The 17,979-nt window shown below is 45.6% G+C and overlaps 10 protein-coding genes across 10 annotated transcripts; 4 read left to right on the forward strand and 6 right to left on the reverse strand.

Moving 5' to 3' along the window:
- Nucleotides 1–685: 685 nt before the first annotated feature.
- On the reverse strand, nt 686–1,336 carry KUCA_T00004379001 (uncharacterized protein; the record flags this gene model as incomplete). Its single annotated transcript, XM_022601108.1, has 2 exons — nt 686–1,096; nt 1,217–1,336. 2 exons carry the CDS (start codon nt 1,334–1,336, stop codon nt 686–688), a joined length of 531 nt encoding a protein of 176 aa, XP_022460387.1.
- Nucleotides 1,337–1,654: 318 nt separating this feature from the next.
- On the reverse strand, nt 1,655–2,647 carry KUCA_T00004380001 (uncharacterized protein; the record flags this gene model as incomplete). Its single annotated transcript, XM_022601109.1, has 1 exon — nt 1,655–2,647. The coding sequence occupies one exon, from the start codon at nt 2,645–2,647 to the stop codon at nt 1,655–1,657; it is 993 nt and encodes a 330-aa protein (XP_022460388.1).
- Nucleotides 2,648–3,704: 1,057 nt separating this feature from the next.
- On the forward strand, nt 3,705–4,289 carry KUCA_T00004381001 (uncharacterized protein; the record flags this gene model as incomplete). Its single annotated transcript, XM_022601110.1, has 1 exon — nt 3,705–4,289. One exon carries the CDS (start codon nt 3,705–3,707, stop codon nt 4,287–4,289), a length of 585 nt encoding a protein of 194 aa, XP_022460389.1.
- Nucleotides 4,290–5,222: 933 nt separating this feature from the next.
- Nucleotides 5,223–6,275, reverse strand: KUCA_T00004382001 (uncharacterized protein; the record flags this gene model as incomplete). The annotated part of the gene is made up of 1 exon (XM_022601111.1): nt 5,223–6,275. One exon carries the CDS (start codon nt 6,273–6,275, stop codon nt 5,223–5,225), a length of 1,053 nt encoding a protein of 350 aa, XP_022460390.1.
- Nucleotides 6,276–6,517: 242 nt separating this feature from the next.
- Nucleotides 6,518–7,426, forward strand: KUCA_T00004383001 (uncharacterized protein; the record flags this gene model as incomplete). Its single annotated transcript, XM_022601112.1, has 1 exon — nt 6,518–7,426. One exon carries the CDS (start codon nt 6,518–6,520, stop codon nt 7,424–7,426), a length of 909 nt encoding a protein of 302 aa, XP_022460391.1.
- Nucleotides 7,427–8,297: 871 nt separating this feature from the next.
- Nucleotides 8,298–10,862, forward strand: KUCA_T00004384001 (uncharacterized protein; the record flags this gene model as incomplete). The annotated part of the gene is made up of 1 exon (XM_022601113.1): nt 8,298–10,862. One exon carries the CDS (start codon nt 8,298–8,300, stop codon nt 10,860–10,862), a length of 2,565 nt encoding a protein of 854 aa, XP_022460392.1.
- A 342-nt stretch (nt 10,863–11,204) lies between these two features.
- On the reverse strand, nt 11,205–12,470 carry KUCA_T00004385001 (uncharacterized protein; the record flags this gene model as incomplete). Its single annotated transcript, XM_022601114.1, has 1 exon — nt 11,205–12,470. The coding sequence occupies one exon, from the start codon at nt 12,468–12,470 to the stop codon at nt 11,205–11,207; it is 1,266 nt and encodes a 421-aa protein (XP_022460393.1).
- Nucleotides 12,471–13,039: 569 nt separating this feature from the next.
- KUCA_T00004386001 (uncharacterized protein) lies at nt 13,040–14,467 on the reverse strand (the record flags this gene model as incomplete). The annotated part of the gene is made up of 1 exon (XM_022601115.1): nt 13,040–14,467. The coding sequence occupies one exon, from the start codon at nt 14,465–14,467 to the stop codon at nt 13,040–13,042; it is 1,428 nt and encodes a 475-aa protein (XP_022460394.1).
- A 1,072-nt stretch (nt 14,468–15,539) lies between these two features.
- On the forward strand, nt 15,540–16,625 carry KUCA_T00004387001 (uncharacterized protein; the record flags this gene model as incomplete). Its single annotated transcript, XM_022601116.1, has 1 exon — nt 15,540–16,625. One exon carries the CDS (start codon nt 15,540–15,542, stop codon nt 16,623–16,625), a length of 1,086 nt encoding a protein of 361 aa, XP_022460395.1.
- Nucleotides 16,626–16,852: 227 nt separating this feature from the next.
- On the reverse strand, nt 16,853–17,782 carry KUCA_T00004388001 (uncharacterized protein; the record flags this gene model as incomplete). The annotated part of the gene is made up of 1 exon (XM_022601117.1): nt 16,853–17,782. The coding sequence occupies one exon, from the start codon at nt 17,780–17,782 to the stop codon at nt 16,853–16,855; it is 930 nt and encodes a 309-aa protein (XP_022460396.1).
- Nucleotides 17,783–17,979: the final 197 nt, after the last annotated feature.

Raw genomic sequence — 17,979 nt, forward strand, 5'->3', positions numbered from 1 at the left:
AAGACTAAAAGAAAAGTGAAAAGCTTGTGCATCAATATGAAGAGAATCTAGATGAAGTTGAGGATCTCAAGCTTCGCTAGTCGATTTACCGGTTACCAGTTTTATCTCTTTCTGTGAGTTTCGTTTACTATTTGGGAGTTTCTAATCTTTTTGAGGTCAATGTAGTACAGTTGTTTAGCGGATATTGGCTCATATCATGCACTACGGAATCAGCGTTGACTCATCGAAGCACCAGAGCGTTTCTACAGGTCATGGGGATATGGTATTACAGAGAAGTGTTATAAAGCGTATAAGAGAGAAGTGTGGCTGCGTCAACTTCAACACTTACGCAGACTTTACCTTTTTGCCGTCTTCATATCGTCTTCGTTTGCGGTCAAGAGCTCGTATTGACAAAAGTCCAGAGCGAGCTCTACTAGTACATAGGCATCAGTTGCGAAATCCTTGGTGTGAATGATAAGGACATCATCAAAAGGATCAGCAAGAGCTAGAATCTGTGTTCAACGTGTCATTTGCTTCAGTTCTAGCAGACTCTCACTTTGATTAGATATATTATAGCAGTGGACGATACTGTGCACGCTTCAGCAGATTGAGGACTCAGGTCTGCTATCGAAACCCTGCTGAAATTTTCAGTCAATTGGCTGATGCTGCGGCGCCCTCGCCAGATCTTGACTAGTTGTCAGTCGTTTCATTCCTCTTCAAAATCATCAATTGCAGCCGCACTTGTCGATATGCCCCATTTCTCACTAACCACCGAGTCTTTGAGAGCATTTATATTCTTTGGAAGAGCTTTCGTCTCAGTGCTGATAGCTGCCTGCAACTCTTGATCCTTCAGTTTTTCATTCTCGAGTTTCTGCTCTTTCGAAAACAGTTCTTCCGGTTTTAACAATGCAAACTGTTCCGGTGTAATCTCTTTGTTTTTAATCGCCTCGCGGAATCCCGTTTTTGAGTTCCGCAATGCTATCACGTCCTTTCTAAAGCTAGTCCTATATTGTTCTAGGCTGTTATGATTTTTCTGGTATAGGGCTCCTTCGTAAGATTTGGCTAATGCGGCATTTTCCAAAATTTCTGTTATTTTTGCCACACAGGCTTTTCGAGTCTGTTAGAGATAAAGTTAGTCATTTTTCGTTCGCTTTCACGTCTAGCAATCCTTATTCTAACTCTAGTGAGAACACAGATTTTCAACAAATTCTCACCACCTCCCCTTATATCAACTCACCGTATTCCAAACATCAGCCACATTGTCAGCGGGCCCTTCACTTGGTGTTTCCTTCTTGGAATGGTACCTCTTTGCTCTGTCTCTCAAATTCACCATAGCTCTATTCGGATTGTAGAGCATAATCGAGAAAGACTGATAAGAGTGAAGACCAGCAATTATAGGGAGTGACACGATTCACAATGGCAGATGAAGAGATAAGACGAAAGAGCCCGATAAGCAATGATACAGAAAGTGAAGAATTGAGCAATATAATTGCTGATTGGTACTTGATGTAGGTCTGCTCCTTCTAAAGAACGATCCAGTTCTCTTAAGTGCTGAATTATAAGTGTTTTTTTGGAAAATCCTGAGAAATTGGGAAAATCTATCAAAGAAGCTTGTATATAATGGCGCATAGACCTACATCTATTAGTCTACTCTAAATCTCTAAACTTGCCAGCATCATTTCCACCCATAACACCTCAAATTAAATTCACTCTCACCAAAATCGTCCTTACCATTAGAAACGTGTTCGAGCAAAACCCTCAAACCCAATCGTTCTATCAAACCCCAAACTTCGTCCCTTTCCTTCACAAATCCCTTACGAATGGGAACCTGCAGCAATAGTCTAGAATCTCTCTCGTTCTTTAAAAATCTTGCCACCATTTCACTCACCAATTTTGGGTGCGAGGAAGAATAAATACAATCGCTAACCAGTATGGTGCTCATTGAGTGCGGCTCAACTGAAGAGGCCTCAGGATCCGTCCAGTCAAGTGTAGAAACTTTCACACGATCAACGCCATTCAGATCGAGGTTCTTGCGAAGATTTTCCACAATCGGTGGGAGATCAGTACATAATAGAGACATCCCTAACTTTGCCAGTACTATACCCACCAGCCCAGTACCCGAACCAAGTTCCAACACGGGCTCTTTCAACTCAAGTCCTCCGAAATGGTTGACCAGATAATTGCAAAGCTGATGAGATGATCCCCAGGTTTTCAGGCCAAGATGATCGAAATCAAAGCCGGGCTCAAATAGTTCCACTTCCAGAGTACCTATACGAAGTACCCGTGTCCGATCGGACCGAAACCCAGAGTTGTAATCCGACATTTTCGTACTGGAAAGCTCCCAAATCAGCTCTCTATCTTCTTCAGCTATCCAATCAAGAGAACTCGCTACCAAAGATGTCAAAAACGGCATTATTTGAGCCGCGTCGTGGAAACTCGCTCTGAAAGATTCATCCAAGTCCGGGTATATCAAACGGAGTGTTGGACAGTTTTCCGCGAGCCAATACAGGTCAGATGGATCCAAAACTACTCTCGAATTTCTGGTTCGGTACTCGCCAAACGAATTCGCATTGGTGTCTAGCGATTGCAGCACTAACAATAGTACTGTACCAGAGGGCTTCCGCCTTAAATTAGGAAGGTCCAGATGGTGCAACAGAGTCAATGTCATGTCAGCTAAGACCGGTCCATTGTTTCTTTTCCTACTGTCAAGATGCAGGCGAGCGTCTAACTCGATTTTGATTTCTGTCCTGCGACCTCAGACTCGGCAAGGTCCTACGGTTTCTCTACCAGAGGGTGGAAAAAAAAAGTTTCGGGGGTGGACGTGCTCCAACCAGGGCGGAGTTGGCCAGGTGCGAATTTTTTTTTGTCTCTCCACGTAGCAGAAGCAAAAAAACAGTGGAAGCGGACACCCAGTTGCAAAAAGCAACCTCTGTCAGTATAAGCGCTCGGATTTCGTGGCTGTAAGTGCGACGCACGAGGAGACCAAACCAACGGTATACATGTGTGCCAATGTATTACAATAGGTAGCTCGCCTAGTCAAAAGCTAGATAACTACAATTAAGCGCCACACATCTGATGCTGCACGACGTAAATTGTGACATAGTATTGCATCATCGGGTCGGTACAAAGAGGCAAAAAACGAAATACCTAGAGGTTGCAGTCAACATGAGATATGAGTGAACGATGAATCAAATGACAGTGGAGAATAGGCAGAGTCAGACAAACAGAGTTACTGGTTTTGTTTATTCTTTTTTACTTTTTTTTACCTGAGTTCAATTTGTGCTGGCACGCATGATCGGCTCGAACCAACATCAAACCAGCCGAGCTCATCTCCACCGGAGACTGCACTGGCTTCCCCTCCAACACCGTTTTTTTCGAAATTGCTTTTGATTACCCTTTTCGGCCGTCCTGCGCTCGTTTCTTTTTTTCATACCCGCTATATGCAAAATGCACCGTAACACATTTTTCGAAAGCCCCTTCTATATCTACTGCGAGACACCCTTGTCAGGACCGTTTAACCCTGTCTACCTGGCTTAAGAGTTCTTGTCGTATATTGCTAGTTTAAGCACTCGTGCTTGTCGGTTTTTGACACTTGACACATCCCTATATACCTGAGTGATTTTCAAGCAAAAGGCGGATCGATAGGAACTTCGTCTTCAACTTCAACAGAAAAGAACATAGCTCGACCAGTCTTCAAGTGTTCACCAGAACTCTCAAACGCCATAATGATAACGCCACCTCTGGAACAAGTGTTATCCGATAATGCGCCCGAGCCATATCATCTGGAGGCCTTTTCCGAATTCCTGGCATCAAGACACTGTATAGAAAACCTCGAGTTCTACCAGATTCTCACCGGTTTCATGTCGCAGGGCATGGAAACCTCGATACCCGATATCCAACGCTGGAAGCTGCTGTTTCAAAACTTCATCGTCTACGATTCGCCTAGAGAGATAAATATTCCATGCTCCCTAAGGACGGCAGTCACTGCCGACGAAATTCCCCGTTTGGAGACCCTTCAGGATCTTTTGAGTACGGTCAAACTGCTGCTTCATTCTGCTTATCTCGAATTCGTGTCGCAGTTTTGCTCGAATATGAGTTCGGGATCACTGTCTAGCATGGAGGAGACCAATAGCATTATATCGCCTAACAATACGAGCAGGAACCACTCAGTTTCGTCCAATGGCTCGGCAAATGTGAAGGAGAGCAGCTGGAAAAAGATGGGCAAGAAGCTCAAGTGGAGACGGAGCTCGAATGGATCTTTTGAAGAGACGGTGCAGAACCAGCAAGGTGAGGTGTTTACTACGAACTAGGGATAATAGGTTTGCTTTGGGTTGGAGTTTAAAATTGGCGTAACGCCTCTGTATGATACGATCGATATGCTGGTTAATGTGGATATTATTTGTCTAAAATTTGTAACTATAATGAGATATGACATAGCATTGAAATTTCTAATAGATATGGTTTGTAATGATTAAGCGGAGACATTGAATACAGATGTGAGATAATAAAACAAGGTGCGATAAATATCAGCAAGAAAACTTGGTCTATTTTCCATATTGGTAGATATGTCAGCGATACGACTGCACTACTCATAATCAGATATGATAGACATGTCGAATTCTTTTGATGATCTGAGGTCATAACAATAAACTTCCCCACTGCCATATATCCGCACAGTCCTTCAGGCTGGATTCAAATCCGTTTAGCTCAAACTGTGCCTTGGAGCTTAACAATCTCTATTTACCCTTGCTGCATAACCCCTGACCTTCATAATAAATGTCCAAAACCCCTCCCTGAGTTTACACATCAGTATTCAGCATAGACCAGATTCCACTCAATGACCACAATCCATCGATATCCATCGCTTTATTGACCTCCCCTCAATAAGGTCACTTCGAAAACGTTTTGATAACAAAAAGCCTAACGCTCACACAACAGATGAGCCAATTAAACTGATGCATCGTGTGCTCATTCGCACCCCTAGACGTGCATGCGCATACATGCCTCTGATTGGCGGAACACTGAAGTGCATTGCCAGAAAGATAGTGTCAGAAATGACGTAGTGTTAGTTGTGGATGGAGATGCATTGGACGAAAATTACTAGTTGGGGCTGGTATAATGCAATACTGTGTGATTTATCGGAGAAGTAAAATCTGTTTGAAATCTAACGTTCGTGCTAAGTCCGGGCAGAGCAACTTTTTGTGTGATGTCCAACGGTCAAGCCTGCTAAGGCTACCCCTCCTTCATAGCTTCTCCACATCAATCACTTTTCCACCTTCCTTATTGGAGTTCACAATCGCATCAACAATTGCAAGATGGTGGAAAGTCAATTCAGGAACAGTGATGCAATTTGCTGAGTCCCCCGATATCAGCGCCTCGCCGAAAAGCTTCAACTCCTGCGATGCTCCGAAGTTTTCGTCCTCTATAACTATGGTTTCCTCCGAGTTTTTCGATTCCGGAGTGGCTCCTCCGTAGCGTGCGGTCACAGTTGGCTTCGAACCGGGTGAAAAATCGTAGTAAATTGACCCGTTGTCGCCCAAAATCTGGAAGTAGCAGGTCTTTGCAGTGTTTCCAAACGCAGATCCATAGGTGAACGATCCAATGGCCCCCGAATCCGTCGTGAAGAGAGAGTAGGCCACATCGTCCGTTCCACTCTGCTCACGGACTTGTCTAGAGCGGGCAGAAACCGATGCAACTGGCCCAAGAATACCCGTTAGCAGAGCCAACTGATGAACTCCTCCGTCGGACAAAAAGCCCCCGACATGCTTTGGTTTTTGCCTCCAAGTGGTCGCAAGATACTTGTTATTGAAATTGAACTGACCGGTTGACGAATACGCAAACGACACCACGTTTCCAATCCTTTCCAGCTTCTCTTTAATCAAGGGGATCGCCTTATAGTACGCCCATTGCTCCAAAACCACAATAAGAGGTGCCTCAGGGGTCGCGGCAAGGTCAACTATCTTATGAGCTGCGGCGAGAGTGGCAGCAATCGGTTTCTCGAAACAAAGTGGCTTGTTGTACTTCACAGCTAGCGCAACAACCTCTTCGTTATACTCTACAGGAAGCAACGCATCAACCACATCGATTTCTGGGTCCTTGAAAGCATCCTCCAAGGATTCATATATGGTTGTAATTCCTGCAAGTTTTGCAAACTCTTCAGCTTTTCCACGGGAGCGATTGTAACAGGCGTGCACCTTGAAAAGATGGGGAAGTTTTTGAAAAGAGGGCAGGTGCTCGTTTTTGGCAAAAATACCTGTTCCGATGATAGCAACTTTAAGCGGTAATTGCGAAGACATTGAGATAGTTGATTAGTCGTCTGACAAGTTTCTTTAGCAAAAAAATCTGGCAATTGGGCGAACTCAATTGAAGGAAAACGGCTGGTAATGAACAGCAAGAGTCTAAGTTTAATTCGGGTACGACGTGTGCGGTCCAAACTGTGGGGTGGTGCCCTAACCGATATCAATATCTATCTATGTACAGGCTATTCAAAGCAAACCCCAAGGAGTCAGATAACCCGATCTCCTCTCCGCCCAACCTAATGCTAACGGAAACGCAACTACGACAATTTCAGACCGAAGGTTGTGTCACGATACCTGGGGCATTATTGCCGGAAACGGTAACGACACTTCTACAAGAATCCAAGCGCATGATTGCAGGCCTGGATCTTGAGTCTCATCCGATGACCAAGTTCAACACCGGAGACGACGAAGAGTCACACGTTGGAGACGATTATTTTCTGAATTCCAGTGATAAGGTGTCGTTCTTTTTTGAGCCTGATGCTATCGACAAAAATGGCAGGTTGGTTCGCGAGAAAGAGACTGCTATCAATAAGATTGGTCATGGTCTCCATTTTTTGAATAGTGAGTTCAACAAGGCTACTATCAATGGGTTTAATGCTGCGATAGCCTCTCAGATTGGATTTTCCGATCCTCGGGTACTTCAAAGCATGGTTATTTGCAAACAACCTTCGATTGGCGGGAAGGTGCCCAGCCATCAAGATGCAGAGTTTCTGTATACTCAGCCACAGTCATGCGTTGGCTTTTGGTTTGCTCTCGAAGACTGCACACTCGAGAATGGTTGCTTGAGCTATGTGCCTGGTTCTCACTTCACCGCTCCGATAGTGCGACGGTTCGTCTCAGGCCCTGCGGGCACGAAGTTCATTAATCCAAACACTGGTCAAGAATGGGAGGGGTTCACGGAACAAGAGCAGGCTGTTCGCGAGAATGAGTCGCTTTTCAAGACGGTCGAAATTCCAGCAGGTACCCTGGTGTTGATTCACAGTAACCTGATACACAAGAGCGAGCGCAATACGAGCGCCGCAAGCAGATACGCGTATACTTTCCACGTCATTGAGGGCGAGAGTGAGTATGACGCACAGAATTGGCTACAGATTCCGCCAAATAAGCCATCCGGGTCACTCAATTTTACTTCATTGAGGGTTAGTTGAAAGTTATTTAAGAGTGTCTTGGTAACCTCACACCATAGCAGTATATTTTCATGTAGTGCATCTTTCAATCCGGGGCTTTCTCGGGGATTCTCGGATTTAACTTCACGAACTTCGTGGGGTACACGCACGGCTCTCTACATGATACGGAATAATGTTCCACGCTGAAATCTGGGGGAGATCCACCTTCTCCAGACAAATATTCGGGAACCAACTGTTGAAATATAATTTTGAACCAGATCAAAGTAATTTTTCTCACACAGATCTCCCAGATTGTCAAGATCAAAACCTTGAGGATCTAAGCTGTTGAACAGCCGCCGAAAGATATCGATCCATTGCGCGATTTACCGCGTTCAATGAGTCACCCTTACAGCAAACTATAAAAAGCGTCTACGCTGCTCCACACTGGAACATGCTGAAAATTTTCTCTGACGAACTCGGTTTTCATATTTTCTGACTTTTCTTTGCTTCAAAAGAAGAAACAGAAATAGAAACAGAGACGGAAAATCCACCTTAATAGTATTAAAGCTGTAGCTAGTAAAAACTGCCCCACCATCAAAACAGATCTTTTCTTGTCAAATCATCAGGACACAAAACATCATTTCACAGGCGCCAGAAGGGGTATTTTGTGGCGGGTTCCCTGAACATTTGAGCTCAATCTCGCACGGCTCCGATCAAGAAAGTGAGACTTAGAAACTCGCACCCCCATAACACCCCATCTGTTACTCCCTGCTTCTAGCTCAATATCTGCTCTTTGTTTTCTTTCCCTTCTTTTCTCCTCTTGCCAAGTATCAATCTCTGACAAAAACAATAGCACATTTATATCCACGTGCTCAATTACTGCTTAGATTGCTACAGATTCACTTGCTACGAAATGAATGGAGATATGCTGCCTTCCTACTACATGCACCAGTTTGTGCTCAACAGATCGGCTAACGATCTGTTGCTTGAGCAGCAGACGCCTAGAGATTTTGATGAGATTTCACAAGATCCAGTTACTTCCGATGATCCCAATGGCGCGGACAATTCAGGTATGATGACCCTGACCCAGAGCTTAACCAATTCCGTTTGGAATAACTTACACAAGACGGCTTATATGGACCAAAACAGAATTCAGACGTCGGTGGAGCTTAAAGACGGCTCCGCGGCTTCCTTTTCAAATGGCGATTTGATACAAGGACTTGTTTACTTGAAAAACTCAACTGAGATGAGCATCTCGTTTGAGATGTTTGTCGTTTCTTTCGAGGGTGATCTTTTCGTGAAAACAGACCCTTTCCAGAACTCGACAGTTAACAAGAAGTTTTTGAAAATGGTTGATTTTGAGGCCAGTGGAGCACTGAGCCAGAAAACCCCCAGACGCTTTCACAAAACGACAAAGATAGAGAAAGATACTACCGCTGGCAACGGTAAAACGACGTGCCAAAACAGCGATGTTTCGCTGGTACATGGCCTGCCTGAAGATAAAATAATAAGGCCAAAAACTACTTATGCGATCCCATTCACATTCAGGGTCCCAGAATGGCAAGTTCTGGAACAATCCTGTGTTTCGTGTCTGGATTCGCATCTCGAGCTTCCTCCAACCTCTGGAACGCGGCATATGGCAAACCGCTATGTCAATGGCCTTTCGGAGCCCCGTTTGTATGACGACTTGAACTCTAGGAACTGGTATTCCGTTGGATACTCTGTCAATGCGCGGTTGTTCCACGTGAGTGCTCCTAAACAGGATATGGAGCCTACCGCAATCATACGGTCCCATGCGGCAAGGCATGTGCGCATCATTCCATCTGCAGGCCACGGCCCTGTTTCGCCAGACTTCAAGCTTCAAGCGGAAGACCAGTTGCAGTCGTTTTTAGATCACGCAAAGACCAGGATTCAGCACATCCAAGAGTCCAGTCTCTCACCAAGACGCAAATCTGACAGTCCCTTGTCTGAAGAGACCATGCTGACTTTGAAACAGAGACAAATGTACTCTCCATATGTGTCTTCGCTGACTGAGCAGCTAAACTGCTTGAGGTTGGATCATAATGACTCGAAGCATCAGCTCGATACGAGCGGGCTCAGTTTACAGTCGGGACAGGATGACGCTTCCCGCAGGGCTGGTTGTCCAAGTTGTGAAAAGCTAATTCAGCTCGTGGAAACCAGAGATCACAACCATTTCAAGGATAAACCGCGATATATGCCGCGGCTGAAAGGTGTAAAGAAGAAGAAAAGGGAGAGGCTGCGGCAATCGCCGTCGGCCGCCTCTTCTTCTGCTTCTCTCTCTTCTTCAGATGGGAAGATTCCGCTTGTTCACTGGGACACTGTAGACGATTCGGGCTTGCTACGACTGCTTGATCGAACGCGTTCCGTGGGTCCTAACCCAACATTCACCGTGAACTACCATCTGATGAAAAAAAGGGAAAAGAGCTCGTTTCTCTCGAGCCGGCTCTTTGGTGACTCCTGGGGGTTGAAGAAGTCACACAGTGTCGATTCCGATGACATATCAACTTCTTCTCGCTCCTCGATGTCATCATCGCCGTTCTCGTCAGAACATCTTTCCCCTAGCACTTCAGCATCAAGTCTGGATTTTCTCACAACGCCCAAGCTAACTGCTTCCGTCAATGACCTCAAAGTTGACAAGACGGATACCGGTTGGCAGGTGTCTTTGCGACTAGACCTGGAGCTGATGCTTTCTGATCCATCTCTTTTGGCAAGTCTGAAGCCGAAATCCCATGACTTTTATAAGTTATCATTGTATTGCCTCGATGTTTCTTCACCTCACTCAATTCCAGTTGATATATCTCCTCTGTGGTTTCCGCATCCAACGGCACCCGATGCTGTATCGATGAAAATTCGGCACCATTTCAAGAAGCTGCTCACCAACTATGAAACGGCCGCAAGGAATGATGCCGAATTACAAGACGTTCATTTGAAGAACTCACTCAGCAGTCTCTCAGAGCTGCGCCCTGAGATGAAAAGAATTGACGACAACGTGATACGATGGCATCGAAGAAGTCATGGCTTGCTCGACGTTCAGACACCTTGGATTGATCGAAGGTATGCGCAATCTCGTCCGCTAGCTATGGAAACTGACCTGAACTCATTCAACTCAGTTCCATCGTCTACCGCATCGAGCTCTAGTGCGTCGATCAGTTCTGATGGTTCAACCTCCCTTGAAGGACAACAATGGATTAAATCTAGCTCGATTAAATTCGAGCTGATCAATGATCAGATTGCCTCTTCTGTAAACAACAACAGCAGCTTCCAATCGGAAGAGAAAACTAAAGTTATTTCGCTCTTGCCCAGTTTTCAAACTTGTCTGGCTTCCAGATCCTACTTTGTGAGGATCTGGCTCAGACCCTTTGAATCAGACCAGTTTCAGGCGGCCAAAGACCTTGGCCACGGACTGGAAGTCTGCGAAGATTCATGGATCGATATCCCTCTGAAACTGCAGTACTGATTTGACTGAGAAACCTGATTGTGGGATAACCTCTTATTTTTCATCTTCGATTGGCTGTGACGCCTGTTTTTGGTCCAAATTATTATCTTCTTTTTCCCTATCTTTGTGCGGAATCATTGCCAGTGATTCCACTTTTTTTGTTTTTGGACTGGTGCTCCCTTTTTCCCAGCCCTTCAGGTTTTTTTTGAAGCCCATCCCCGTTTTCCCTATTTGTTTTTGAGATATTACTGTATATGGTCTATTTATTCAATAAACTAGTACATATTATGCTTTGAAGTATTTTCGAGGGTTGTGAGCTTATATGATGGCTTTCTCATACCGCATTTCCTCAGGCTCAACGTTTTACAGCATCTTCTTGATCACCCTCTTCACACTGAAATCGTTGTCTTCGTCGTAATTGTTATCCCCCAAAAATCTGTCCAACTTGTCCTCGTAATCCTCAATATCGTCGTCATCATCGTCAAATTTCTCGAACCCTCTGCTTTTCGCAGGAAGCTGGTTTTTCTTCTTCTTCTTCTGCAACCAAGCGTCATTCAAATCCTTATTGTTCTTCAATATCGCAACTGACGATTGGTCCATTTTGCTACCCAGGTCTGAAATATATTCGTTCTGTCTCTGTAACTCCGAGTTCATGCCTTTGCTGAGTTCGTTGAGGTTTTTTGCCAACACATAGGTTCTGTCAAGATTCTTAGATAGTTTCAGTTCTATCTCTTCATCAGACCCATTATCGTCCTTATACTTCAGCATCATGTTTTGAACCGCGTCCAACCGCTGTTTTCTATCCATCGGTGATTCGTTGAGATCATCTTCATCTGATCCAAGTTCTGGTTCCTTGGTATCCACTTTAACTCGATTGATCAAAGTCTCCATTTCTGTCTGTCCTTTCTGGAATTTAGCGTCTCTCACAGCACGGTCGCCTTTCCGTCTCAATAACGCCTGAGTCTTCAAATCCACAAAATCCTTGGCCTCCCTGCTTTTGACTGGAGCCCTTACTTTAGCTGAGAAGATTGACCTGTCGTTCCATCTGAGATCATCAATCGACTCTTCAGCAGCTATCTGTTGTTGTTGAAGAACATCGGCTCTGTTGCGCGTAGTATATAACCTCTCTCCCTGCGATGCCAGCAAACCCGTGGTGTTAATTCCTGTTTCCAGAGCACTCTCCAGATGCTGCCTGGTATTTTCTGAGGATTGCAGCGTTCCCAGCCGGACTTCTCGTATGCGTTTCTCAATTCGGGCTATCTCCCTCTCGGCTTCCGTCATCCCATCTTCCTCTTGCAAATCCGCAGGTTCATACATGTTCAGATTGTCTGGATCATACGAGTTCAAGTCGCTGTCTATTTCAGGGTGGGTCAGTGCATACTCCGAAAATGGGTCGTTGATCCGACCACCCGGTCTTTCTGAATTAACAGGAGCGGAAGCCTCACCCGTTTCGGTCAGATGACTTTCTTGGGGCTTCCTTCTGACCCTCTGCATCGGCTTCACGTTGTACGCGTTGAACCTATTCGAAGGCTTTTCATCGTACACCTCAACGCCCTTCTGTTTTAGATACTGTTCGGCCTGCTCGTGCGATGCCTCTTTAGGTGGTCTAAACGGATTTCTGATTCCCATAATTGAAGGTCGTGATATTCAACGCCTAATTAAACAAAATGATTACACAAGAACAGATTGTGAAGCTAGTGATGGATTCACTTCGATGAGGTCACGTGGTATGCGGGGACACACACGAGATAAATATAGAATAGTACAAAGAAAGAGCGTTTGCAATGTTTACAATAGAAAAAGAGAGAGAGAGACATTAGTGGTCAAACTAAGCTTTTAACAAAAAATATGCCCATTATTCTCATAGTGCTTGGATTGGCTATTCTTCCTGTGAAACAATCACGTGTAAGATTCAAGTCTTGATTATATCGCCTGTTATCTGTCGTAGTTTTTGTCGAAAAATTAGTCTCGATAGTCCTTTTGATGCATTTATTTTAATGTGGAAGGCTTGAAATTGCTTAGAAAAGAGCTTTCGATATTTTTGGTTCTTTTATCATGGAAACTGCGCAATCCAAGTGCGTTTATCCGTCAGAGTCTGCATATCTGCTTCTGCATGTCTGCTTCTGCATCAATGCCTCTGCATTTTTCCGATCACGGTTTAACCGTCTCCATCCCTCCTCGCCTTCTTCCTCCTTCGTTCACGAACAACACATCAGCTTCGAGAAAAATCCCTTATTAGACCCATTCGACTCGCCGTCCTGAGCAGGCCTGTTGCGGTTACCCGAAACCAACGGATCGTTCAAAGCTTGTGGCTGTTGAGCATTTGATTGCTTGAGATAGTTCGAGTTGCCAGGCAAGTTGGGCAACGGTCTGTTGTTCGAGTCCTGCTGCTGGTGCAACAAGGCGCTTCCATTCAGTGCCGACTGTGACTGGTGGATGTTGTTCATGTTCAAACCGTGGTTCTGTTGCAGGGAGAGCTGGTTCTGCGGAGTGCTCGACTGCTGAGGCTGTGACTGTTGAGGCTGTCTGGACCTGCGCTGCTGCCCGTGACGGTGTCTATCGCCTGGTGGGTTTGGATGACCGTATCCATGCAAGTTGGGCTTCTTGTTTATCGCAGCGTCCCATCCTCGGCCGTTGTTCAGTCTCATCCAGTCATACTGCCCGTCTGCACGGTCATTTATGTCATCAAGAACAGAAAGAAGCAGGTTTCTATAGCCCTGGTAATCCGGCTCTGCCTCGAATGGCAAATTTCTCACGGATTCAAGGTAAAGCGCAAACTGCTTAGGAAGCCCCATACACAAATCGTACACCGGAGTGGTGCTCTTCTTCTCGCCAATTTTCTCGTACTTTTGCTTGTTGGTGGGCGCTTTCAATCCTTGCCATGGCAATTGGCCTCTCAGGAAGTAGAAGAACACATGGCCTAGGGCTTCGAGATCGTCTCTTCTGCTCTGTTCTCTTCCCAGATGTGTATTAACGGACATATATCTCGCCGTTCCACTCAGCGATTTCTTCTCGCGATAAGGAATGTGCTGCTTGGTGCGTGGGTCTCTGTAGTATTTGGCCATGCCAAAGTCCACGAGGTGCACGTTGTTTTCGTCTGGCAAACCTGGACGACCAATCAGAAAGTTGTCCGGCTTGATATCACGGTAGATCAGGTCGTGGCTGTGAACGTTCTCGATTAGCGTGAGCATTTGAACCGCAACCTGCACAACGGTCTTCACCGAGAACCGGCGTCCACACCAATCAAACAAGTCCTCCAGAGAAGGGCCCAAAAGGTCGATAACTAAGATATTGTGCAGTCCCTCTTGGCCAAAATAGTAGGCGTTGGGCACTCCCTCAGATCCAGCCAGGTGCTTGTAAGTCCTGTATTCATCGCGGAGCTGAGGCGCCTCTGTCTTTCTCGGTTCAAACTTGATGGCAACTGGAACTCCGTTTATCATGTTGGATCCTTCGAAAATCACACCAAAAGACCCCTCGCCTATCTTCTTGCCAATTTTGTAATGCAATCCGACAATCTGAGTCTGGGATCCCGAGTTTGAGGACGAGTTGTTCTGGTTACCGCCGGTTGAGGCGGCAACTGCGGCTGCCGCAGCTGGCGATTGAACCATTGGAGCTCTCGTGGCCATTTTGAGAGAAAAGAATTAAAAATGAAGATGCAATGCGAGACTAGATATTCTGTGAGAGATTCGTGGAAATTCGTCGAGAAAACTCCGCTGGCTCGAAAATGATTCGTCAGATCAAACAGTCAAGCGCCCAAACACAACGGTTCAAGTATGCTATCTATAATGAAACCAAACAAATCTGAAAATTGTTCTTTCAAAAGGCGATTTCGGTATAATCCAAAACCCTTAATATGAGAACGATATCCAAGATGGATGCAACGTAGATGTAATCTGACTTCTCAAAGTTTCAGCGTTTATGAAAAGAGTGCAAAACAACACGCAAACAGAAACCCTTTCAAAAAGAAATCGAGGCCAGAGGAATATAGTACACCGATGGATGTGCCTCCACTTAATAAAAGGCAATATTGAGTTGTATGACAGTCCTTTCAAGGAATAAAGTGAAAGGGTTGGATGATTGTGACGATGGGATTTCAAGGTGCTGTGTGTACAAATTTGGGCGTGTGGACGAATGTAAGCGCTCAACGAAGGGAGGGGGTGTAAGAGCACAGCCACTTTTGGACGGAGTGGGATGTTTTGCCGGGTGTGAACCGGCACAAGGCAAGTGGGATTGTAGTGGGATTGTAGTGCGGTAACCGAAGCGTAATTGGTTTCGACGGCGGATATGGGCGTGGCCCCCTTGGTTGCTGGTATTTTCAGAGGCGCTCCTACGTTTGTTTGCATCCAGTTTCACGATTCTGCATACTTTTTTTAATAGCTTCCAAATCCCACTTCTACTATCCGATTCAGACCTTTATGCCAATCCGGATACGACAGGACCTCTCCGATGCATATTGATTGGGCCACGACCCATCAACAGCTTCGGTTTTTTTTCACATTTTTCACCACATGCAGATGACTCTAAAGAACACCTGCAGACATTTGCGCAACTCCGATTTAGTGATAGCCTCCACTGTTTCGTTGTTTTTTTTGCTCAGATACACATACTCCGACTAGCTACTTATAACATGGTGAGTTCTCCAATTTTTAATCTCCTTTGAGAAGGTTTAGCTCATGTTTCAGGACCCAGACTAATGTGATGTCAACTAAGGCCACACCTGCCCCAGAAGACTACGACGATGTTCGCATCCTCGGATACGACCCACTGGTTTCACCAGCCCTCCTTCAGAATGAGATCAAGGCCACAAAGCGCTCTTTGCAGACGGTGGTACAGGGTAGAAAGGATGCTATGAACGTGGTCTCTCAGAGAGACGACCGTTTGCTTGTTGTAGTCGGTCCATGTTCCATTCACGACGCCGATGCTGCTTTGGAGTACGTGGACAGATTGAAGAAGTTGTCAGACTCGCTTTCCGATGACTTGGTGGTGATCATGAGAGCATACCTTGAGAAGCCCAGAACCACTGTTGGGTGGAAGGGTCTGATCAACGACCCTGATCTGGATACCACTTTCAACATCAACAAGGGCTTGAAGATTTCCAGAAAGCTTTTTGTTGATCTTACCGACAGAGGAATGCCAATCGGCTCGGAAATGCTGGACACCATTTCTCCACAATACCTGAACGACCTGCTCTCTTTTGGAGCTATTGGTGCCAGGACCACCGAATCGCAACTCCACCGTGAGTTGGCGTCGGGGCTGTCTTTCCCTATTGGATTCAAGAACGGTACTGATGGTTCGTTAGATGTGGCTATTGACGCTGTCCAGGCCGCTTCTCATTCCCACCACTTCATGGGTGTCACGAAGCACGGTCTGGCTGCCATCACCACCACCAAGGGTAACGAGTTCGGGTTTGTTATTTTGAGAGGAGGAAAGAAGGGCACCAACTACGACGAGAAGTCTATTGCTGAGGCCAAGCTGAAGCTCCCTCCAACCGGCGTGCTGATGATTGACTGTTCCCACGGAAACTCCAACAAGGATTACAGAAATCAGCCCATTGTGTGTGCTGAAGTCGCTAGACAGGTGGCGAAGGGCGAGGACAAGATCATTGGTCTCATGATCGAGAGTAATATCAACGAGGGAAAGCAGAACATTCCAGAGGACAAGTCCCAGCTGAAGTATGGAGTTTCGGTCACTGACGGGTGTGTTTCCTGGGAAAGTACCGTTGATATGCTTCAGAACCTGGCCGAAGCGGTCAGGAGTAGAAGAGCCTTGAAGAACAAGGCCTAACAGGTATATATTGAACACTAGCAAAAAAGCACATTGGATTTATGACGAACGGCAGTATGGTGGGCGCTGTAGTGGGCACTTGAGTGGGCAGAAGGATGGGCCGCATGGTGGGCGCAATGATACAGACAAGGTGGAGGGCATTATGGTGAAACTGGTACACACTCCAAACACAAATTCCAATCATTATATTAAATATACATACTCATCTCGGTTAAGGCCATGCTCTACTATTTCAGCGTCCTCTTCCTTTCTCGTATAGTGACAACCTCGCCTTCAATTCTCCACAAACAGTTATAGTCACCCACCAGTGATTCCCAAGACTCACCAGTGAACATCTCAAGATCAAGTCTCTTCATCACAAAATATGCCGACCCAATGCTAGTCAAAGCCCAATCAAGGACTTTGCGGTGCCCCAATCCCATTATCGCACCGTTTCTGGCACGGATAGCATCCTTCGAAGAAAGTTCCCGCTTGTAAAGTCGAATCCATGTGTAGAAGTCTCTGTTTGAGTATGAGACCAGTGTCGCATATAATCGCTGGGGATCTGACATTTTCTCCATGTCCAGCGATTGCCCAGGAGTAAGACTGGTCCCGTCTCCAAGTACATCCACGTACTTGAAGAACAGTTCAAAGGCATCGTTTATAGCTCCGTTATGGTGCAGTTTGTGCAAAATCAGATATGTTAGAACTTCTCTTTCTTCGTCTTTGTTCAGTCCCACTGTCTGTCGTATCTTCTGCAGAAGATGAACTATTGCAGGAACATAAGCCTGGTGATTCTGCACACTCGCTGAAACCCTCACCGAGTAGAGGAACACCTCCTTGGTGAAAATTGTCGTTTCAATTGCTATTAACGCTTCTCTCAATTTTCGCAGGGACATCAAGACCCATGCCATGTTTTCTGGTACCTTTTCTAAATCCGCTTCATCATACTTTGTTTTGATTCTCTCGAAGAACTCCACTCTCGCATTGAAATCTTTCTGTAGTCTGAAGTCTTCTCCTCGGCTGAGTAACCCATAGTCGTTGTTTTGGACAGGAGACTTGCTGAATCGCTGTCTTCTCTTTTCCAGAACGTCATCTGAGACTGTTTGTGATTTCTGGGAACCGGCAACCAACCTCCTTTGATTCTCGGATTGGCCCAGATATTGTTTTTCACCCATCTTCACAGAATCGTGAACTACTTGCTTCAAATGTTTTTTCTGTGGACTCTTGAGGCCTGGTCTTGCCAAAGTTAACGCAAGAAGGATAAACGATGATGGTGCGGCCCGATTTCTGTGGAGAGTTCGAGGTCATACCCAAACTTGGCGTGGGACACGCATTTGGTAACTACACGTAATTGATTTGAATCGGCACTGTT

Source organism: Kuraishia capsulata, genomic scaffold, assembly GCF_000576695.1.
Source record: "Kuraishia capsulata CBS 1993 genomic scaffold, Kuraishia_capsulata_scaffold_5, whole genome shotgun sequence".
NCBI classification, from domain to species: domain Eukaryota; kingdom Fungi; phylum Ascomycota; class Pichiomycetes; order Pichiales; family Pichiaceae; genus Kuraishia; species Kuraishia capsulata.